The sequence below is a fragment of the Bactrocera dorsalis genome, chromosome 1 (genome assembly GCF_023373825.1).
Source record: "Bactrocera dorsalis isolate Fly_Bdor chromosome 1, ASM2337382v1, whole genome shotgun sequence".
NCBI lineage: Eukaryota > Metazoa > Arthropoda > Insecta > Diptera > Tephritidae > Bactrocera > Bactrocera dorsalis.
In genome coordinates, this window is record NC_064303.1 from 71,084,878 (window position 1) to 71,110,078 (window position 25,201).

General features: G+C 38.5%; 1 protein-coding gene across 1 annotated transcript; it reads right to left on the bottom strand.

Annotated features, from left to right (window-relative positions):
• Nucleotides 1-350: 350 nt before the first annotated feature.
• LOC125777880 (uncharacterized) lies at nt 351-16,364 on the bottom strand. The gene is made up of 3 exons (XM_049454000.1): nt 15,014-16,364; nt 11,460-14,949; nt 351-720 (listed from the first exon to the last, which is right to left on the bottom strand). Exons 1-3 carry the CDS (start codon nt 16,362-16,364, stop codon nt 351-353), a joined length of 5,211 nt encoding a protein of 1,736 aa, XP_049309957.1.
• Nucleotides 16,365-25,201: the final 8,837 nt, after the last annotated feature.

Below are 25,201 nucleotides of genomic sequence, written 5' to 3' on the forward strand. Positions count from 1 at the left end.
TTTCCCGCATACAATTCTGATAACTTTTATGTTATTCAATTCGATCACAATATCCGCGTTTACAATTTCCGTGTACAATTTTAATAACTTGTTTGTTAAACGAATTTTATTACAATATTCGTTTTAATCTTTCGTATACAAATGAAGTAAAATATTTTCTGTAACTCGGATTTTATTACAATATCCGCATTTAACTTTCTTATATTCTTATAAATCTCACGTAAGAATTTTAAAACGTATTTTCACCCATAAAGGTTTGTTGCGATATTCGCCATAAATTTCACTAAATTTTCACAAAATATTCGATATCTTATTTTACGTTAAACTGTACAATTGTATATCAAAAGGACTTATCTGTTTTTCCAACGATGAACTGTACTTTTACCGTACGCACTGTGTGTACCCGCCGTTATTGCTGCTGTTACTGTTACTGACGCTGATGCTGCTGCTTCTGCTGATGCTGCTGCTTCTGCTGATGCTGTTGTTACTGGCGCTGATGCTGCTGCTACTGCTACTCCTGCTGGTGCTGTTACTGACGATGATGCTGCTGCTACTGCTGATGCTGTTGTTACTGCTACTGCTGCTACTACTACTACTGGTGCTATTACTGACGCTGATGCTACTACTGATGCTGCTGCTACTGCTGATGCTGTTGTTACTGGTGCTGATGCTGCTGCTACTGTACTACTGCTGGTGCTATTACCGCCACTGCTGCTAGCGCTTCCAGTTGTACCACTCCGTTATGCGGTTTGAGTACCGCAATTTTGCACACCACGGACCACTTATACGAACGCGTTTCGATTTATCAAAAAGTTTCACTTAAAATCGCACTTATCCCACTTCTGACACCACTTGTAGGATTTTACTTAAAATGCCGTATTTAAAATGCAGTTACAATTCAATGATATTTATTTAACAAAATTCAATTTAGCTTAAGGGGTTAAGTGGTCCGTGGCTGCCGGTGGTCTTGCGTGGTCTGTCTGTTTGTCTGTCCTTAAATCATCTTCGTACCTACTGTTCCATTGTCATTCCAGTCCGTCCACTGCTGTCACATCTGTTCCTACACAGTGTTGCATTTCTGTTTTAGTCTTACTGTCCGTTTACACAGTCCTACATGTATTCGGAATAGTTAAATTCTTCGAAATAAATTTTATTTTTTAAAATTTCAACGTAGTTTTCCGCACAATTAATTTTTGCTTGTAAAGGTTTTAAGAAATTTTGGCCTATTATACCTGAAAATTTTGTGTTTGAAAAGTTCAATAGTTTCCACTAAAGGGTGCCAAAGCATCCAAATTCTTTTGGTAATGGTGTGGTTACTACACTTTTTATTTGATTTACCCCGTTTAAAGTTTTGTATTTTATAGCATATTTCATTGTTATTTTGGGATAATTTTCCGATAATATCCCTTCTTTTATTATGCTTGTAGTTGATCCTGTATCTATAAGGCAACTAATTTTAGTTTTTCCTCTCGTTATATTTATTATGGGGAGTTTTGTTCTTGAGGCGTTATTAAAAAATTTACTTCGTTTTCCTCGAGTACACCTATTTCCATTGGTTCAGGTGTTAGTGTGGTATTATTGTTGTTAGTGCTTCTACGCGAAAATCTGGTATTATTGCTACTATTCCTCTGCCGTAATTTTGTGTAAAATTGTGTGAATACTGTTCATTTTATCGTGTATTAGTATTTTGTGTGTTTTGATAATTTTGGTTATACAGTGTGGGCCCGAATAACTGTCGCACTTTTTCGAAGCAACGTTATGTTCGCGTAAGTGTACAGAATTTTGTTACCATTACATTTTTGTGTTCCTTATTTTATTGTGAAATTAATTGAGTACTTTTTTGACCTGATTAGTAGTTCTTAAAATTTGTGAGTGATGGAAGCAAAAAGAGACTTAGTGCAAAAATTACATTTGCAAGGCAAAACGACAGGCGAAGTTGTTAAATTGCTGAAAGACATTGATGTAAACCGGAGATTTGTCCAACGCACTGTGGTTCGATTTAAGAGAACTGGAAGTGTTAAAATATCCAAAAAACCTGGATGAAAAAGAAGTATAAGAACACCTGAGCTGGTGAAGAATGTGCGTGAAAGGATAAGGCGAAATTGTGCTAGATCAGCTCGAAATCTAGCCAAAGAGCTGAAGGTGAGCCGGAAAATCATCCGAAATGTTTTAAAAGAGGACTTGAAGAGAGGATAAACCTTACAAATAGAAGAGGATTCATGGCCTTACGGAGCGTCAGGAGAAAATGCGACGGGAAAGAAGTGGTTTATTGCTTCAGCGGCATGCAAGTTGCAATTTTGTGTTCTCTGATGAAAAACTATTCATATTGCAAAAAAGTCACAATCCCCGGAATGATCGCGTATATGCAACAAGTATGCAGGATATCCCAACAGATAAATTAGCCGCTCAGAGATATCAAAACACAGCGTCTGTCATGATATGGGATGCCATATTCAAAAAAGGCAAGCTCTTGCTCCTTTTTATTGAGAAAGGTGTCAAAATCAATGCATTGGATTTCAGTACATGGGGATACATGCTTGACAACTTAAAAAATTTGAAAAACATAAGATTGGATCAATTCAAGCGTCTTTTAATCAAAATTTGGGACGAAATTCCAGATGAAGTGGTGCATGCCGCCTGCAATAGTTTTCAGAAACGTTTGAAGCTGGTAAAAAAAATCAAAGGTGAACGATTTGAACTTAAGCAGTCCTAATGTAAGCCAACAGTCTTTATAATAAATAAAATTGTTTAATTGCTCAAAATATCAAAAAATAAACTTTTTCTACAAAAATAAAGCGCGACAGTTATTTGGGCCCACCCTGTACATATTGGTATTTGGTTTAATTTGTGTAACTGAGCTGATCCTATTTGTGTTCTGATTAGTGTGAAAATATTGCGTTTTAGTCATAGTAAAATTTTGTTTGCTTAAGTTTTTTCTGTGTGTAATATGTATAGTTCTAGTGTCATCTAAAGCTTTCATTTTAGAATATTTATTTATAATATCGTTAAGCGAGCAATTTTCATTTAAATGTGATCTCATAGATACATCAATTTTTTCAATTAATAAGCTAACTAAATCTCTGTCTACCCTATCTGGCTTATAAATATAAGGCTTGTCTTCATCAAATAAATATATTTGATTTAACTGAAATTTAGCCTTTTGAAAATAATCGAATAATTCTCTTAAGTTACTTACTTTTATATTCCTGCATTTGTTAAAGATGTCGCCATATGTTGTCTTTGGTCTTCCTTGTTGGATTAATTTAGTTTTAATCTCCTGCCATGTTGGGTTGTCGCCTAGTTCTTGTATGTGTCTTCCTGCATCTCCCAGGATTTTTTCGTTAGCTAATATTGTCATCGCCAAGTTTATCAATTGTTGGTTGTTTTGTGGGCACAAATTTATGATGGCTTCCACTGATTTTATAATCGCCATTATATTATGTCCCTCGTCCAAACACCTCAGCTGTCTAAATTGTTGTAACAGTTCTTTCGTGTTTAATAATGATTGAGGTTGCACTTGACTTGCATATTGCAACCTCATTTGATTGATGGCTTCTTCTTGTTGAGTAATCACTCTAGCCATCTGAGCCATTTGTTGCTCTTGCTCTGTTAGTTCTCCTCCGTTTCCCAGATCTCGGTTGACATCAAATCGACTCATCGTTGTTTTTTTTTATTTATTTATTTTTATTTTTTTTTTTATTTAAGGGGTTTAATTATTTTGAATTTTAACACCGTAGTTGTTTTTATTTTGTATTTTGGTTTTTTTTATTAGAAGATTAACTCCACAGTTATTTAATTAAAGTGCATATATTTTTATTTTTTTTACACATCGACTTCACTTTAAACTTATTATTATTTTATTCACTTTCGCGATAGGTAAACTTTTATTGTATTTCTTAAGAAACACAACTCCGTGACTGCGCCAATTATGTAAAATAAGGTCGAATTGAAAAACAAGCTTAAGCTGTTATATCTTCCTTTATTCAAGTGAATCTTAAGACTGACTTTACAATAATTTCGTTTTTAAAATGAAACCTACAATATTGATCAAAATAATCGAATATAAACAAAATCATATACATACATATGTAATATTTTAATACTTTTCCAATTACATTGACATTTATGTGGCTTAGGCAGTTTTTTAAGTGGACATACAAATAATTCAGTGCATTGACATTTATGTGGCTTAAGTACAAATATTCCTACGTAATTTGATATTACTTTGACTTTTGCTTATAAAAGTAAAAGTAATAACATTTCATGTAGTACTCATAAATTTGAGTTCGGTGACATGAAATTTGAGCTACAATGTTTAAATTTGTTTACATTGCAAGTATCGTTGTTTAATTTTTATGAAGCAACGACACTTGCATTTTCGTTATACACATTTATATGAGTGTCAAGTTAAATCAAGCCAACAAATAAATAAATGTTTTATACAGTAATGTTGTTGGGTTGGTTTAAGTATTTTCTTATTATTTCATCTACGTTGGAGTTTTCATTACATATTGTTGTTTGTGGAACTATATATGTAACTCGCGTACACTTAAGGAATCGCAGTTACGATAATTTGGCCAATATTCGGATACACATTCGTGATGAGTTCATCTTTCGTGAATCGATAAACGGCAGATGGAATTGTTATTAAACCATCGAAGTATCAACCGAAATTGATCCCTTTCCAATTTTTAGTGAAGACGATGTAAAATGTCTTCGGCAATGTCATTTTTGTTCGTATCCCATAATAGACGCGGATTTGAAGCTGATATGTCGAAATGATTATCACGAAAAGTGTGCGAACTTCATTTGCATTCCAGTGATTATCGTTTTCCAGCAATTGTAATTGCTGGCTTGCTTTTCAAAAAGTTGCATACACCATATCATTCACAGTACGCAATGACTCAAATGAAATGGAACCACGTACATTAATCAATAGCAACCGAAGGTAGAAACAATCGTCATTTTTCGGGTGGATTGTGTAAATTCGTCCTAATGTATTAGTTGATAACACACCTGGATGTTCATCTACTGGTTGGCCTTGCTTTCTGTGTAACTATTTCTCCGTCGATGCATTCCATGTATAATATCAAGGTATTTCCGAATAGAGCAATGTTCTCGCAAACGGATCACTGACGAAAGTTGAGCAAAAACTCGTCAATGTTAATTTTGTTACTGGCGGTGTTTCCACCAGCTGTATTGTATTCTCTGGGTTGAAATACACTATTTGGCCATTCTCCAAATTAACTGCTAGATGCACAACAGTCGGAAAACGTTCCTGAATTGCAAAAGTAAATACAAAGCGCTTTAGTGCAGTTCACGTATCGACCGTATCGTTCAAGACTATAACCGCCATGTTGCTTCCTTTGGTGGTGTACATACAAACGTATTTTATCGATTACACCAAACTGCAATACTCAACATTGATATCAATTTTGAATGTGAATTAGACAATGATGGTGAATATAGTACGATCCATGTGTTGTCAACTTCGATATTCACGCCTCTAACTCACGCCATTGTCATCTGGTGAGCTACGCCGATACAGTGGATATCCATCATTTCCAAAAGAAAAGCACGTGGATACTGTTTCGTGCATTTACACACAAATCGAAGTGGGATTGTGGTGTCCGCAAGTTCCATGAACCTTATTGGTTTTCATCACTTGTATAATACTGGATCTTCTTTCTTAGCATCAGGAATTTCCGCATAATTAAATACTCGTAATTTCATCAATTTGATCTGGTGTAACCACCATCCAAAGAATAATGTGTGCGTGCGGCAAACCTCTCTTTTGCCACTCAACAGAATACATCTAGCAACTGACTGCACCATATATACATATGTTGCTTCAAGATAAACTCCATCGAAGCTGTTGCTTGAAAAGTCTTGCTCTGACATCGTGACGATCGCTTGCTGATTGACCGCGATGCATAATACCGCACGTATGGCATCGCATTCTGGGAGTACTCGTACATGTGCCTTGGGCTGCTAATGTATATTGATGCCAAAAAGAACGCCGACCGATATTAGCGCGACCTCTTCATGGCATCGTAACAAATTTCAATCTGTAATTGATCACTTTCTTTGCAACACACATAACATTTTCACTGAATAATTTTCAAAATATTTTGAAGCAAACGCCAAATTTGAAAGATTTAAATAATTGAAAAACAAAACAAAAAATTGAATGAAAAAATTTGTATGGAAAAAATTAACTTTTTGGAATTTTTCAATTTTCCGACTTTTCCTCATGAAAGACATACAGGTTTTTTATTTCTAAACCTTTCCCGATTCACACAGAACATTCTCTTGAAAATTCCATTAATATTGGTTCAGCCGTTCTCTTAGCATTCTAAAAAACAAACATTCATTCATTTGTATGAGAAAAATAAAAAGGCTGTTTTTAGGGGTTTTCCAGCAATTATTCGATTTTAACGAACATTTTAAAAAAAGAATTATCAAATTTGGTTCAGTCGTATGAAAGTTATGAGCGTACATACATTTTGGCGATTCATTTTTATTTAACAATAGACAAAAGGAAAACAAATGAAGAAAACTTTGTAGAACATAAAAATAATTTCTTGTTTTGTGGCAGCAATATCGTCAATAGTAGTAATATTTTTTTCTTTAACACTAAACCTACTAGTACCAGTAAAATTGACTATTTTCAAACTTTTGTAAAACTTACACATTTTTAAACGTTATAACACCGTTATCAAACTGTATGAAAATTATTATAATATACATATAATATTTTCTTCATCCTTTAATTTTAGTTATTTGTTCTTTTCCAAGAAATTTTGTTATGTGGCCAACCTACTTCTACCGGTGGGAAAAAATATAACTATTACAGTTATCTCAGAGTAAAATGTTTATAAAGGGTGATTTTTTAAGAGCTTGATAACTTAAAAAAAAACGCATAAAATTTGCAAAATCTCATCGGTTCTTTATTTGAAACGTTAGATTGGTTCATGACATTTACTTTTTGAAGATAATTTCATTTAAATGTTGACCGCGGCTGCGTCTTAGGTGGTCCATTCGGAAAGTCCAATTTTGGGCAACTTTTTCGAGCATTTCGGCCGGAATAGCCCGAATTTCTTCGGAAATGTTGTCTTCCAAAGCTGGAATAGTTGCTGGCTTATTTCTGTAGACTTTAGACTTGACGTAGCCCCACAAAAAATAGTCTAAAGGCGTTAAATCGCATGATCTTGGTGGCCAACTTACGGGTCCATTTCTTGAGATGAATTGTTGTCCGAAGTTTTCCCTCAAAATGGCCATAGAATCGCGAGCTGTGTGGCATGTAGCGCCATCTTGTTGAAACCACATGTCAACCAAGTTCAGTTCTTCCATTTTTGGCAACAAAAAGTTTGTTAGCATCGAACGATAGCGATCGCCATTCACCGTAACGTTGCGTCCAACAGCATCTTTGAAAAAATACGGTCCAATGATTCCACCACCGTACAAACCACACCAAACAGTGCATTTTTCGGGATGCATGGGCAGTTCTTGAACGGCTTCTGGTTGCTCTTCACCCCAAATGCGGCAATTTTGCTTATTTACGTAGCCATTCAACCAGAAATGAGCCTCATCGCTGAACAAAATTTGTCGATAAAAAAGCGGATTTTCTGCCAACTTTTCTAGGGCCCATTCACTGAAAATTCGACGTTGTGGCAGATCGTTCGGCTTCAGTTCTTGCACGAGCTGTATTTTATACGGTTTTACACCAAGATCTTTGCGTAAAATCTTCCATGTGGTCGAATAACACAAACCCAATTGCTGCGAACGGCGACGAATCGACATTTCACGGTCTTCAGCCACACTCTCAGAAACAGACGCAATATTCTCTTCTGTACGCACTGTACGCATTCGTGTGGTTGGTTTAATGTCCAATAAAGTAAACTGAGTGCGAAACTTGGTCACAATCGCATTAATTGTTTGCTCACTTGGTCGATTATGTAGACCATAAATCGAACGTAAAGCGCGAAACACATTTCGAACCGAACACTGATTTTGGTAATAAAATTCAATGATTTGCAAGCGTTGCTCGTTAGTAAGTCTATTCATGATGAAATGTCAAAGTATACTGAGCATCTTTCTCTTTGACACCATGTCTGAAATCCCACGTGATCTGTCAAATACTAATGCATGAAAATCCTAACCTCAAAAAAATCACCCGTTAATTATCTCAGCGCGGGTTTCAATGAAGAGGAGTACACAACAAATAGTATTGGTTACAGTGTCAAGTAGTGCACATCTAAAGAGTTACTTTTGCATTTTTTTATAGCTGTTTATTTGTTTTTAAAGATCAATACTTGGATGTACATTATTTATTCTTACATAGTGTAATGAATTTTTGTAGATAAAAAACCGAAAAATGTCAAAGCATTGGAAAATTACCTAAGAAATACTCGTATGTATAACGTAAATAAAAGAAAAGGGTTCAGAATATCATGAGCAAGAAACTTCTCGAAATGAAAAAATGACATGGAAACTGAGATATTTAAAACAAGTGAATTGGAATCAAAAAGAGATAGTGAAGAAGAGAATATTATAAATATGCGTCCATTACAGAAAAGAAGTAGAGTTCTATTGATATCCGAAAGTGAGACAGATGTAATGCGTCCATTACAGAAAAGAAGTAGAGTTCTATTGATATCCGAAAGTGAGACAGATTTAAAGGATAAACACATCAAAACAACTGCTGATGGAACAGTCTGAAAAGAAATAAACGGAAGTTCCAACCATGGCAGGTTATCAGTGCATCAAATTCTTAGGGATACGTCAAAGCCAACAGGATATGCTAAACAACATATAATGATTGGACAAATGAAGACGGTATTTGCTCTAATCATTGAACAGAGTATAATGCATCATATTATAAAATGTACAGAAGAAGAAGCATTTAGGGTATTAGGGACTAATAGCAATGACAGACGAGCAAAATTAATGCGCCTTAAGTAACGCTAATGCGCATTGAAATTTTATGGTGACAGACGGCAGACATATACATTTTGACGGCTGATAGTGAAATTTGTTTATTTATTAAAAAAAAGTGAAATAAAAATGAATAAGATAAATTATTAATAGAAATTTTGGTATTTTTGGAAAATCAATATAAATGTAACGAAAAAATTCGTTTATTATTAACTACGTTAAAAGATAATAGAGTGAAATTAAAAGCAATAATCGATTGTAATGCGGAAAAAGTGAAGAATATTGGAAAAATGGATAGCAAAGTGTGCGTTGTTTATTTTCTGTCATCTAAAAATATTAAAATTTGTTTTTGTTAATATACTTCCACATAATTTAATTAGCAATATAAAACTGCTTACCTCTGATGCTGTAAAAGCTTCAAGTGACATCTGTCAAAAAATAGCAAAAATCGCCCGCTAATGCATATTAGCGGTGTCGTCTGTCAGGGCTATAAGTGGGAGCTAAATGTTACAAAAATAGATGCATTTATTGCTTTGCTATTTGCTCGTGGCGCATATGAGGCAACAAATTTGGATAATTCATATTTGTGGAATAAATTGGGGACCCGCTTTTATCAAAAACAATGAGCCGAAACGACGTTACTGAAATTATGAAGTTTATTTGATAAGAAGAGCAAAAGAAGACAGCGTTTACAAACTAATAAATATGCTATGATATCTACAATATGAAAATTCATAAAATTGTAATAAGCCTGGTGCATATATTGCTGTTAATGAACAGTTATTTCGCCGACGACTAGGTGTAGATTTGCCCAATATATGCCAAACAAGCCAGACAAATTTGGAATAAAGTTCTGGTTGGCGTGTGACGTCAATAGTAAGTACAAAATAAATGAGTTTCCCTATTTGGGAAAGGTTGACGGGAGAGACTGTTCAATGCCCCTAGGGGGGTTCGTTGTTCTAAAGCTGATAGATCCTTTTACAGGATGCGGAAGGAACGTAACAACGGATAGTTTTTTCACGAGTGTTTCATTAGCCAAGAAATTACTTTCAAAAAAACTATAATTGTTGGAACAATTCATGGAAACAAGAGAGAGTTGCCAAAGTTAGCCAAAGAAAGGAAACATAAATTGCCTAACTTTCAAGCAAAATGTATAAATCGAATTACATTACTTCGACAGTGTATAAAACTAAGCCGAAACAAGTAAGGAAGGGTGCAACCGAACATTTTATACACTTGCAACGTACAAAAATCAAAACCAGAGAATTACTTTAAAGCGTAAAACCAATCATATAGTAAAAGTCAGCCGGATGTTCGAAAGTCCTGATATTAGTTATTTCGGGGCTAGGCCAAGTTTTCGCTCAAAATTATCTATTTTAGGCACAAATATACACTCTTATGGGTTATTTTCATTGGAATAACTACGTATTGGGTGGTACATGCAGTACAAAGTTCGGAAGTTCGAAATTCTTTATATTAAGTACATGGAGGCTAAGGGAAATATTGGTCCGACTCAACCCTTTTGATATGCAGACATATCATTATAAGAGAAGAATTATCCCTTAATTCCAGTTATATTTATGTATCACACATTGTCTGATATTTTCGATCAAAAGTCAACAATAGGTACTAGGATCCACATATTCGGTACCTAGGGTATTGAACAGTTTTAAATGGATTTTTCGTAAGGTGGCATACACTAAAGTCATTTATCGTGCAAAGTTTAATTCCATTATGTTAATTACTTCGTAATTTGTGTACTAGAAAGTAAAAGAATTAAGTTTAATTTAAAATTGTACCATATGAGAGTAGTTCACAGAGTAAAATATGAATATGAAAAGAATTCCATATTCCAAATTTCACCAAAAAGTGGGCGGTGCCACGCCCATCGTCTAATTTTATCACGGTCTCTGTTGGAGCAAGAAGCGTTTTTCTTGCTTTATTTTATTATTTTAAAAATGCGGGGGTGTAAAACAAATTAAAGTGCAGTGTGCTCTTGTTCACGGTTTATTAGCGAGTGATTTATTTGTTAAGTTTTTCTAATGTATATACATAATAACTCGTTAGATGATTTGAGCATTAACATAAGTAAAGAAAATTATGAGTACAATATGTGTATATATACATGTGTGTATAAATGTAAGCAACGTAACTTGAGTTATTAACAAGCAATGAGATGAAAAGAGAGTTATATTAACAATTCATTACTTTTATCCGGAGCACGGGTCACTCTCATTAGGGTGACCCAACATCCCGGCCCCGTTGAAAGGACTATCTTTCAACAAATCGGAAGAATGGCTAATTTATGTATTGGTCTACAAAGAGTTCCATTGGCAGTTCGGAGATTCACCACTCGAACATGGCCATCTCGTCCAAGCACGGTTGATTCGACCCGACCTAATCTCCAACGCTGCGGTGGCAGATTGTCATCATGTATGATCACTAAAGCACCGTTAGTGAGATCAGGTGAAGGTGTTGTCCACTTTACACGGGCTCGTAGTTCGTTTATATAGTCCACAGACCAGCGACGCCAAAAACTTTGCTTGATGGCAGTGATTGTGTTGTAGCGATCAAGGTGTGAGACGGTCTTCAGCTCCAATGAGCGTTCAGGCAAGCCACGCAAAGAATCACCGACCAAAAAGTGACCAGGTGTCAATGCACCAAAGTCGTTAGGATCTGAAGACATTGAAGATAGCGGACGTGAATTAAGAATAGCTTCTACTTCTACAGCAACGGTGTTTAACTCTTCGAATGTCAGTTTAGTGTTTGCCAATGTGCGATTTAACAACCCCTTCGCGCTCTTTACCGCAGCTTCCCAGAGGCCGCCGAAGTGAGGTGCCCTGGGTGGAATAAAATGGAAATTAATAAAATCAGAGGAACAATATTTATAGATTTCATTTAACGTTTCAGTCTTGAATAAAAACTGTTTGAGGTCCTGTAGCTGGTTTGATGCACCCACAAAATTGGTAGCATTGTCGCAAAAGATATCACATGGCATTTTACGACGACCACTCATTCGCTTTAATGCATTTAGAAATGCGTTTGTTGATAGGTCGGAGACCACCTCGATGTGCACAGCTTTAGTTACGAGGCACACGAATACAGCTAAATATGACTTGGTAGGTGGTTTTCCTCGAATTCGAAGATATGTGTTTATTGGTCCACAAAAGTCGATTCCGCAACGTTCAAACGGGCATGCAGGTGTAATACGTGTAACTGGCAGTGGGCCCATTACCTGTTGTAACAGCACTGGCTTGTAACGAACACAATGCACACAGGAACGAACGATGCGACGAGCAACATCTCTAGCGTTGACTATCCAAAATTCTAATCTGATGAAGGCGACCAATGCCTTTGGGCCTGCGTGAAAATTTCGTAAATGTAGGTGTCGAACGTACTTTAGTACAAATTGGGAATCGCTGGGTAGTAGAATCGGATGTTTCTGCGAGTTGGGTAAATCTGCATAATCTAGACGTCCACCAACTTTTATAAGTTCAAAACCGGTAACGTTGTCCAAGAATGGTGTAAGAAATTTCAAGTTACTTTTTAGAGCTTGGTTTTTTCGAAGCAATTGAATATCGTTTGAAAAATGTTGTTGCTGAATATTGAAGATAATGCAATATGATGCGCGTCGTAATTCATCAGGGGATGGCGAAATGGTGTTTGTCGTAGGCTTTCGTCTGCATTTATCACTGAACCGAAAGAGCCAGGCGATGAGACGCAGACAATGGATGTACGAGCTTATGCCATCAATGACATCGATCAAGTAATTTACCTCCTTAACTACAGCAAATGTCTTCTTGCGTTTCTCTCTGTTCACAATATCCATATCAAGCTCAATATTGTCTGTGTGCCTTGGCCAATTCATTGCGTTTTCCTGTAAAAATTGAGGACCAGAAAACCATATCGAAGATTTGAGCTCAGCAGCAGGGCAGCCTCGAGAGACTAGGTCGGCTGGATTCTCTTTGGAAGGCACATACCTCCATTGTCCACCTGCAGTAAATTCCTGTATGTCAGATACCCTGTTGCCCACGAATGTTGACAGCGTAACAGAGTGTTGTTTTACCCAATGTAGAACTAGTTGCGAGTCAGTCCAAAAGAAAGTAGTTATACGAACAGAGGAGAATATGTTCTTTATCTTAGCATACAGGCAAGCGAGAAGGTGGGCACCGCAAAGTTCGAGTTTTGGGAGAGACTGCTTTTTTACTGGTGCGACCCTTGATTTCGAAGTGAGTAAATGTACAGCAACCTGTCCGTCGGAGTCTTCTGTGCGTATGTAAATCGCCGATCCGTATGCCCGAATTGATGCGTCGCAAAATCCATGCAACTGTATGTTGCGGGCATTTGGTTGCAGACAATAACGAGGCAGGCTGAGTGATGAAAGCGAGTTAAGAGATGCTAAGCAACAATTCCAGGCTTGGTGTATATGTTGGGGAACCGACTCGTCCCAATCTAATTTTAGCAGCCACAATTCCTGCATAATGATTTTGGATGTTATCACGAGTGGTGAGAGCACTCCAAGTGGATCGAAAAGCGATGAAGCGATAGACAGTATTGTGCGCTTTGTGACAGACTTGTGAACTTGCTTTGGTGTGAATGAAAACAACAACGTGTCGTTGCGTTGATTCCAAGTCACCCCAAGTGCACTTGATGTGAAATCGTCGGTAATGCTTAGCTCTTTCATAGTTTGGCTTTCCATGAAATCTGGGTGATTGGAATGCCATTTGGAAAGAGGAAACTGTCCGCGTCGAAGTATCTCAATAACTTCTTCCTTTAATTTGTGTAAGGCATCTGTGTCATCTGCACCACATAGAAGATCATCTACATAGAACGAAGTTTTTACAGCCGTAGCGCCAATTGGAAATTCTGCCATATGCTGATCTGCCAAGTAGTGAAGGCTTCGCACTGCGAGATATGGAGCTGAGGCGGTCCCATATGTCACAGTGTTGAGCTGGTATGTGAGAAGATCTGCGTCTGCAGAAGCTCGCCAAAGAATGTAATGAAATTTACGATCATTTTTATTCAAGGATACTTGCCTGTACATTTTAGTGACATCTGCGGTGATAGCGTAACGATACAAACGGAAGCGCAGTAGCAACATGTACAGCTCTGTTTGGATGGTTGGTCCAACTAAAAGTAAATCATTTAGCGATGTTTGTGTCGTAGTTTGGCAAGAGGCGTCGAACACTACTCGTAACTTTGTTGATGTGCTTGTAGGTTTCAGTACGCAGTGATGTGATATGTAATAGTGTGGTTCATCTAATTTCGGAGCTTTAACTGCAGACATGTGACCAAGACGTTCGTATTCTTCCATGAATGAGACGTACTGGGAATAAGTGTCTGGTGACTGCGAAAGACGGCGTTCGATTGCTAGGAATCGGCGACGAGCGATGTCGAATGAGGCTCCAAGTGCAGCGGGATTGTCCTTAGATGGCAGCCTCACAGATATGCGTCCAGTAGTATCTTGATGTGTTGTGGCTATAAAATGACGTTCGCAAAGCTGATGATCAGTTGAAATAGGGTTGGGTTTCGAGTCGACAGTTTCGAGCTCCCAAAGGCGTTGCATGTTTGCGTCAATAGAGTCTTCGTGAAATAGCAGACAAGACTTTGAAGGCGTATAGTGCTTCGACTGGTATCTTCCTGAAACCACCCAGCCAAATAATGTTTTTTGCAATGTAGGTAAATTTTGGCCAAGCTTTATTTGACCAACAGCGAGAGCTTCAAAAAATGCCTCTGTTCCAAGCAACAGATCGATGCGTCGAGGTTTGAAGAAAGTTTCGTCAGCCAAAGTTGTGTTGGCTGGCAAGTTCCAATTTAATGTGTCAATTTCAGCGTCAGGTTGGTATGCAATATGGGGTGTGATACCAAACTGGAGCGATAGTTGAAATGCTGATGTACGTGACTTAATTGTTGTGGTGGTTCGAGCTTTAAGATTGGTAACTGAATCACCTATGCTGCGAATGCCAATGCGATACCTTTCTCGACGAAGGTGAAGCTTTTGTGCGAACTCATCTGTCATGAAATTCACTTGAGAACATGAGTCGAGAAGAGCTCTTCCAAGCTTGTATGTAGGTACCCATGGAATCTTTAACTAAAACTAAAGCTGTTGCTAGAATGACCTGCCCATGATCCGATGTCTCCATATGCGAATGCGTGGCTGCTACTTGGTTGTATGTATGAGGTTTGGTTGAATATGATGATGATGGTTGAAACGATTGCGAAACAGGAAGAGATGTTGGACTTGCAAGTGTGGGCAGAGTCGCGTTGTCATGATGCAAGAGAGTATGATGCGTTCTGTTACAGGAGCGGCAGCGATGCTTCGAGACACACTGAGCTACTCTGTGACCATTGCTCAGACAATTGATACAGAGGTCGTATTTCTTGGCGGCATCGTAGCGTTGATTCGTGTTCATGTCCTTGAATTGAGAACACCCAATAATTTTGTGTTTATCGCTAGAGCAAAGAACACAAGAAGGCTTAGTGATGGCGAATGATGAGTTTTGTCCACGCGTAGTAATCCGAATTGGTTTGGTGGACTCGAACGTATGGCGTAACGAGGAGTCGGATGAATGCAAAAACTGACAATGGCGTTCTAAAACTTGGGTGCATTGTATCCAAGTTGGAAGCGATTTGTAGTCTAGCGATTCATTCCATTTGTTGCGAGTTTGCTGATCACATTTTCCAATAACAATGTAAATCAGCATTGCTTGTGCGATATTGGAGCTCGTGCCCAATGATTCTAATGAACTAAATATGGCTGATGCCTTGTCAATCAAACTACGCAATTGTTGATAGTTTGATTTATCGGCTGTTGGCAGCGTGAATAAGGAGGCAATTCCTTCCAAAAATATCAGAGTGGGATTATCGAAGCGTTCCCTGAGTCTGTCTAAAGCTTTCGGATAGTTTTCGCTGGTGACCTGGAAAGCTCTTACGGTTTCTAGGGCTGAACCTTTAAGACACGACAACAAATAATTAAATCGTTCTATATTTGAAAGTCTAGGTTCCCGAGCGACAAGTTGAGTAAAAGATGCAATAAAGTTTTTATATTCTGCATAGTTCCCGCTAAAAGTAGGCAGCGACAACCTTGGCAAGAATGATGGCGTGGAAACAGGAGTTGGAGCTGTTGTCTCGGGGTAATTAATTGTAACGTTTCCTTCGTCCCCAAGTTGTGCTTGAATGCAAAGTTTGGCTGTGACATAGCTATCCTCTAAATCTGCGCGACCTGTGTCTGATGGATCCAAATCTTCAATGTCAGCTTGGACTGAGAGTGCTTGCTTAAAGTATGACTCTAGAATTCCCAGTCGGCACTGTAACTCCGCATGTGAAGGCTTTTCATCAAAGTCTTTTGATCCCTCAACTATAGATTTAATGCGCGATATATTGCGTTTTATATTAGCGCGTTTGCGTTTGGAGTGTTCAAGAGACATTTTTACGTTTATTTTTGGACACCCTTAATGTAAAGCGAAGAGGAGTAACTACCACCGGTCAGTAATAGCGACAGCAAAAAAAACGAAGTTATATACAGCACACTAACAATGCGTAGTCTCACTAAACAATGTTTCACTAAAGGTTTAGTGCAGGCAGCTTATGCAAAAAATGTAGAGAAAGCATGTAACTAATAAAGCGCAATAATAACTGCTGCTAGCAGCAGAGCTCTCAGAATACATGCGTTGACAGAATAGCGGCGACGGTGCAGCGGCTAAGCGGGCGACGCTTTAAAGTGCCGGCAGAGCTATGAACGTTCAGCTGAGCAGTGCAGTAGGCGGTGACTTATGCTGAGTAAGCGACGATCTGCTAACAAGGCAGCGAATGCAACTCCGTTAACCAAAATGTTCCAAACGGTGATGTAGCGAATTATGTATGCAAGTAAATGGATAAACGTATGTATGATGATAAGTAATTTGTTTTTATACATACGCTTTCCAATGAGCGGTAATTTCAGCAACTGTAGAAATTCTTAAAATCTCACCAGACAAATCATCCGATCGCAAACCAGTTATGTATGTGCAAATGAACTGAAATTAGTCCAGGGACCCACCAACAACTTTATGTAGTTTATGTACTTATTGCTTCACTAAGTATTCGTTGGACGTGTATATTTTTTTATGCAATTGATGCAATTTCAGGAACCACCATTAGGTTTTTCAAAGTTTTTCACACTTTGCACAAAAAAAGTAAACTTATTTTACACTGCCCCACGTTGGGCGCCAAAATGTTGGAGCAAGAAGCGTTTTTCTTGCTTTATTTTATTATTTTAAAAATGCGGGGGTGTAAAACAAATTAAAGTGCAGTCTGCTCTTGTTCACGGTTTATTAGCGAGTGATTTATTTGTTAAGTTGTTCTAATGTATATACATAATTACTCGTTAGATGATTTGAGCATTAACATAAGTAAAGAAAATTATGAGTACAATATGTGTATGTATACATGTGTGTATAAATGTAAGCAACGTAACTTGAGTTATTAACAAGCAATGAGATGAAAAGAGAGTTATATTAACAATTCATTACTTTTATCCGGAGCACGGGTCACTCTCATTAGGGTGACCCAACAGTCTCTATAAAGCTTCGTCATACCCTCTCGGCGATTTCTACGTTTCTATCACATATCATTACATTTTCACACTATCGGTAGTAGTTCTTATAATATTCGTGCTGGGCGAATGTAGTTGTTGTAGCTATGGTCGTTTAGGAGATATGCACATTCAACATATTAGGTGGCAGAGCCACGCACACTTTTTCAAAATTTTTTATCCACAGAAGCCCCTTGCTACTGTGATACCCTGTGCCAAATTACAGTTTTATATCTTAATTAAGTTCTTAGTTACAGCTCTTTTTATGTTTTCGGTTAAGGAACCCGTATACCGAGTTTCATTAAGGTATCTCAATTTTTCTCAAATTACAGCTTGCACGGACGGACAGACATACAATCAACCGGATTTCAACCTTTCTCGTATCTCTGTTCATTTATATACATATATACAACCTTATATCTATCTCGATTAGTTGTAGGTGATACGTACAACCGTTAGGTGAACAAAAATATAATACTCTGTAGCAACTAGTTGCAAGAGTATAAAAAGTGCTTATACTTATTTCTAAACATAACTCAATAGAAACGGAAAAAGCAACAAACGTATACCGGAAACTATTCGATTTTATAATAATACAAAATTTGTTGTAGATGTGGCAGACCAGATGGTAAAAAATTCAGTGCGAAGTCGAAAAGTCGCAGGTAGCCACATCAGATATTTTCCAATATTTTGAACCTAGCTGGAACAAATGCTTGGATGTTTTAAAAAAGAAACAACGGGTGAAAATATTTCGAGGAAAGAATTTTTGTTTCAGTTAGTTTCAGTTAGCTTTGGAGGATGGAGTCATGTGTAGAAGTTCACGCATGTGAGGAAAATTCTCTGATCGCCATTCACTTAGGAGTGGCCAGAATCGTTTCTTTTACATATGGCTCAAGCAGCTCACGTCTTCCGGTCTTTGACCAAGTATCCTCTTGGTAGCCTAAGAACATCCGTTTGAAAGCGAGCTAAAGTGAGAAGGCGAAACATTCTCTACACAGGGATGTGCGCTGGGTTTGGGACCCGCTACGTAACAAAAAACTTTTAGTGAAAACTTACCAACTGCCTCGGATGACAGACTACCCTTTTGATGACGACTATGGCAAACAAAATAAAGATTACGATTTGAGGGCATGCACCTGGAATGTCCGGTCCCTTAATTAGGAAGGTGCCGCTGCCCAGCTGGATGATGTCCTCGTGAAAATAAAGGTTGATATCACCGCCGTCCAAGAAATGCGATGGACGGGACAAGGACTAAGGCGAGTAGGTCCTTATGGCATTTGCTACAGTGGCCATATAAAGAAGCGCAAGTTTGTTGTGGGATCATTCACTCCGACATTTCAAGTTTCTTACGTACAGCTGCAACCGAAATCATTGGTTTTCGGAAAATGCAAAAAGCAGCTGGTACGACGAGGATTGCCGTGTCGCAGCTACCTCACAACGTTACGACCGACGACAACACGGGCGGGATGGGTTAGATAATGAGAGTTGAAAAGGGAAGCGTAACGCATTTGCAGATAGAAAAGGAGAGAGGCCGAAATGCGTGAGTATGAAGAGCTTGACAAGCTGCCGACAAGGGTAATGCTCGAAAATTCTACGAAAAAATTTGGCAACTAAAAGTAAGTTTCAAGAGCGGAGTATACTCTTGTAGAACCCCCAGAAGTGATCTAGAAACCGATTTGCAGAGCATATTAAAATTATGGTTATTCCATGCAAAGGAAATGCATGATGCTACATTGTTTAACATTTGAGATAAGACGATTCTTCGACGTCCTTCTGTATTTGGGCGTAATACAAATATGAGGATGGGTTGGTCACCAAATTTTAGATTATCTGCTATTGCAAATTCTATATCCAGAATACGTTTTGAGAAAATACAAAAAAAAGGCTCTTCATATAAATTATAATACTCAACAGCCTCAACTGGATCAAATAATTATGACGAAGTTTAAAAATTACGTCCATTACTGAATAAAATAAAGGAGAAATGTAACAAAATAGAGGAAAATATAACATCAAAGCATTGATAAACAAATTATTAAATATAAAGGGTACAACAATCTAAAACAATACATTCTAATGAAACCCAATAAATGGGATTTTAAAATGTTTACTTGAATTGGAGTGCCCGTGTTGTATACGACTTTGCTCTCTATATAGGAGAAGGAATTTGTCCCTCTCTTAGACTGGCGACATAAAAGCGATCGTTCATTTCTGAACCACCTAAGTCCGTGCGTCTTGATCTACATACACGATTATTGGATCGAATAGGGATGAAAAGGAAGCCATTTCGAAATCCAATTGCTCAAAATGTAAAGTAAACTTAATTGTAACCCAAAAATTGTTTTGCTTCATATATCATATAAAATATATTGGAAATTAACAAATATAATATATAAAATTAATATTAACCTGTGTTTTAAAAAGGTACAATGTTGCTTATAAGCAACAATCCATAACGCTAAAACCAGCAGAGATAGAAGTTTGAAACTGATATCAGTTAATATTCAAGACTCAACTAATAACCGTGTGCCTTCAAAATATTTTTAACTACGCCCATTTTTATTCTGACATAAAAGGGTTATAAAGAAGAAACAACAGCTACTAGGTAAGGTATTGGTTTCTTTAGATAAAATACTTATGATTTCCGTGAATATATGACTACAGGAAGGTCTTTCTTTAGTCTCCCACAAAAATCTCTAACATTCCTGCGCTCCATTTCCCTTGATAGCGTTTCTGCAATAAGGAAATGTCCTGACGGAATTTCTCGCTTGTTCGTCAATCACAGCATCCACATTTACCAGTATTTAAGTTTGTAACAAATAGATACATAGGTATGTATCTCTATTTGTACTGTGGTAATCATTAAATTGATAAAATGGTAATCATGAACATTTCTAAATTAAAATACCGTAGCACTATAGTGTACAAAATAATTTATTAAAGAAGTATTTGTTTTTTTATAAATATTCTTTTTCTTAAAATTATGTTCCGGTTATTTAGGTAACGAATGTTGAAGATGTAGATAGCGCGCCAGATCGCTGCTGTCGATGTTCAAAATGTATCGCGAGGAACGGGTGTTTAAAAACGGATGTAGATATGCGCAGTGTGTCGAACGAATTATTTAAAACGAATTGTGTCTTATCCTGTTGTCCATCCTTTTTGTTTAGTGGGTAGGGGTTAGTGAAAATCGGCTTGCGGCCACACTTCTTGACGTTGATTTCGCCGAGTGCTATCACTCACATTCATTCACCTACGTCATACGACACGTTCGGATAGGTATCCACACAAATATCTTTTCATTGAGTTCCTTCACTCTTGTCGGTGATTTTGCCGAGTTCTATCACTTACATTCATTCACCTTGCGCTGTGGCGCGCCGCATTTTCGCTCGTATCTCGGGAACGGTTCGTCCTACGGCCATGATCACATAAACCATTTCGGTAGCAAATGACGTGACAAATAACTTCTGTTTTATACATTTTGCCATGAGATGCGTATTTCAGGCGCTAGGTAGACAATTTCACGATTTTAGGCGAATTTCCGAAATTTCAAGGTCGGAGTTGGGGTTGAAGATGCAATCCGATCTCAAAACAAAAAGTTGCATTGGAATCAGGAAGTACTAAGGCAACTTTTCCGCACTATTAGAAATCCCGAATCGAAAAAAGTCCCGAATCGACTCACCCTAGTGTCCAGTGAGAATTTAGGTGAGGTAAAAATCTACTTCACCTTGCGATCTATTTAGCCATAGTTCAATTTTGGGGATTAGTCGGAATGTCCAGCGACCATATCCGCTCTGGCTTTCTCTTTTTGGGTTCTGGGTGTTGCTCTCTCAATTGAAGGGTATGTGAGCTCTTTGGCTAAGAGGTCTAGCGGGTGTAAGCCCGCGATTACTAGAGCAGCGATGATACGATTTGATTTCAAGGGCTGTCTTCCACATTTGGGCGCTGAATGACTGACTTTAATACTCCGGCTAGCAGTCGTTTCCAACTTTGTTTTGGTTCACGGGTATTAAGCATTAACCGAGTTAAACTCTGCATACTTTCGTAGCCTTTTCACTTGTATAAAGCTCGTGTTCTTTAAACGACAGTCTTGCGTCAAGAACGATTTCCAAATATTTAACAGCTGGCTGAGTGGTAATGTTTACAACTTTCATGCAGAATGTAGCAACTCTCGGACCTTTCTGCGCGTAATAAGTACGGCTTCTCTTTTGCTTTCTGCTAGGGTTAGTCCATTAGTTTCGAGCCAGTGTTGGTTACAAGACGATATCCTCTATATGTTTAGCTATTACCACCACGGCAATGTCGTATGCAATCACAGTAATATGTACGTTTTTCGGTACTTTAAGTCGCATTACTCCATCATACATTATACTCGTATTCCAGAGTAGAAGCCCGAGTACAGACCCTTGTGGCACTCCCTCGTTGATTTTGCAATTTTTGTAACCCTGGCTTGTGTTATAGCTTAGAGTTCTGTCGTTGAAGTAACTAACTATCAGGTTGTAAAGATATGTCGGTACGCACTTAGTATACTAGGCCAAGACGCCATGTTGAAGGCATTTTTGACATCGAAGGTTTCTACTCTACAGTATTTTATTGAACCACCTTTTCATCTCTTCCCGCTAATGCTCTTTTACGCTAGTGTATTCACTAGGGTCACCGCTGCGATTATTTTGCCCACTTAAATCCAAATTGGTTTGGGGATAAGCCGCCGGCGTCGTCAATGACCTTACTTAGGCGTTGATAAATGATATGCTCGAGAATTTCTCTCGCAGAGTCCCAAATGCAGAGTGGTCGATAGTTGGACGGTCTGACAGAGGTTTGTTTGGTTTTGGCAGTAATATTTGGTTTTGTTGATTTTTAAAGATTGTTGGCAAAGAGCCTTCCTGCGTGCAAAGGGTCTATGTTCCTAACAATCGCTTTTTCAAGCGTTATATTTGGAATGTCATCTGGTCCTGAGGCTTAAGATGGGTCGAGCCGGTCGTATGTCTCTATATCATTTCCGTTGGTTACTTCTGGTGAGATCTGGCTTTATTGCACCATCGCGATCTCTAGAGAAAGTTGGGGTCGGGTCGGGAAGAGTACAAGAATTGATGAGAAAGTTGGCATTTGACCTTGAGTGCGTTGTTTCCTTATTACGGTCTTGTAAGCGAGCCCCCAGTTTTCAGCATCATCACAGAGTTTGAGAAAACAATCTTGTTTACTTTTTTAATAGACTGATTTACCCCGCCAACAAACACAAGGAAGGTTCGACGTCGAGAAGCTGCAATCACAACAGACAACCGAACGATTTCCTACTCGGCTTGCACTCCTGCTCTCTGAGAGCACTCGTCAACAACTCGGTATAAGGGAACTGTGGGACGGCATTTCAAACTCCTTACGTACAGCTGCAACCGAAACCATTAGTTTTCGGAAAGTGCAAAAGAACAGCTGGTAAGACGAGAAGTGCCGTGTCGCAGCGGAGAGAAAACAGGCTGCCTACGTCGCAAAGTTACGATCGACCACAACACGTGTGGGATGGGATAGATACCGAGAGTTGAAGAGAGAAGCCAGACGCATTTGCAGACAGAAAAAGAAAGAGGCCGAAATGCGTGAGTACTATGAACTTAATAAGCTGGCCGACAGGGGTAATGCTCGAAAATTCTCCGAAAAAATGCGGCGGCTTACAGAAGGTTTTAAGACCCGAGCATTCTCTTGTAGAACCCCCAAAGGTGATCTAGTGACCGATGCCCAGATCATACTTAAATTGTGGAGGGAACACTTTTCCAGTCTGCTGAATGGCAGTGAACGCACAACACCAGGAGAAGGCGAACCCGATTACCCAATCGATGACGATGGAGCAGACGTTCCATTACCCGACCATGAAGAAGTTCGAATAGCAATTGCAGAACAACAAAGCAGGGGCTGACGGATTGCCGGCCGAGCTTTTCAAAAACGGTGGCGAAGGTGGAGATAATTGGCAACCCTTCTCGTGTTCAGCTGTGCTTTGTTTCGTGCTCTGGCGAATTTGTTTAATTTTATTTAAAACTTTATTTGAAAGTGTCTGGATTAAGTGATCTTTTACGATAAGTATCAGTGTTATACTGTGCTGTTGAATCAATTGATATTTAGTAATTATGTGTTGGCTAATTTTAATTTATTCCGCCGAGTCATTTTAAATTTGTTGTTGTGCTACATTTTAAGTAGTGCAATTGTTAGTGTTAATTTACTTTGCTTACTTAAATTTCTTTCTTGTTTTTATTCGTTTCCATCTTCGTCCACAGCTGTTCGCGAGTTTCTTACTTTTCGCGTATTACAGTGCATCTCAAACTGCTCGCTACATTGGTTGTTAAACTTTGGAAAAGACCCGTGAAGGGAGAATCGACACAGACCACCTCTTCGTTGATTTCAAAGCTGTTTTCGACGACACGAAAAGGAGCTGCCTTTATGCCGCGATGTCTAAATTTGGTATCCCCGCAAAACTAATACGGGGCTATGTAAGCTGACGTTGAGCAATACCAAAAGCTCCGTCAGAATCGGGAAGGACCTCTCCGAGCCGTTAGATACCAAACGAGGTTTCAGACAAGGCGATTCCCTATCGTGCGACTTTTTCAACCTGCTTCTGGAGAAAATAGTTCGATCTGCAGAACTAAATAGAGAAGGTACCATCTTCTATAAGAGTGTACAACTGCTGGCGTATGCCGATGATATTGATATCATCGGTCTCAACACCCGCGCCGTTAGCTCTGCTTTCTCCAGACTGAACAAGGAAGCAACGCAAGTGGGTCTGGCAGTGAACGAGGGCAAGACGAAATATCTCCTGTCATCAAACAAACAGTCGTCGCACTCGCGACTTGGCTCTCACGTCACTGTTGACAGTCATAACTTCTCGCTTCTCGGCCTTATGGCTAAGATCAAAGTGTAGTCATAACTTTGAAGTTGTAGATAATTTCGTCTATTTAGGAACCAGTATTAACACCACCAACAATGTCAGCCTGGAAATCCAACGCAGGATTACTCTTGCCAACAGGTGCTACTTCGGACTGTGGCATGTGGTTCAGTGGCATAAGACTCGTAACTGCAATTTAGCTCAACAGCTGTAATTGTGTGAAATTTGCTGCATGCGGAGTTGCCGCATATACTCTCCTCCCCAGTGACTTCCGTAGGATACGAGAAACGGAACAGTCTTAACTCTCCTGGAATAAGTACGAAAAGGCCTTTCCATGATTCCAGCTGTTGGCTGACATTAATTGGCTATTGGTTCCTCAATTCGTTGAGGCTTATCATTTTTCACAGGTTATCCGGGCTGCTGAGTGTTTTCTTTGGCGAAGTATGCTGGCTTGAGCCTGTCCACGGAGACAACCTTCTCCTTTCCGTTTATTTTAATTTTGAAAACGTGCTTTAAAACTTCGTGCGGTCCAGAATAGGGTGGATCTAAAGGTCGTTTTACTGCATACATGCGGAGTAAAACGTGAGAGAAGTGTAGAGGTGTTTCAGGATGAAAACTCGAGATTTAGTGTGATATGCAGTTGGCGTAGGCCTTAATCCTCTATATGCTCATGAAAATTATCGACGAAAATCTGTGGGTCCGGTGGCATGTCCTCTGAAACGAAAAATTCTCCGGGCACACGTAAACCTGTGCCAAATACAAGGTAACCTGGTGAGGCGTTTAGGTCTTTTTTATAGAACGTGCGAAGACCTAGAAGCACTGTTGGAAGA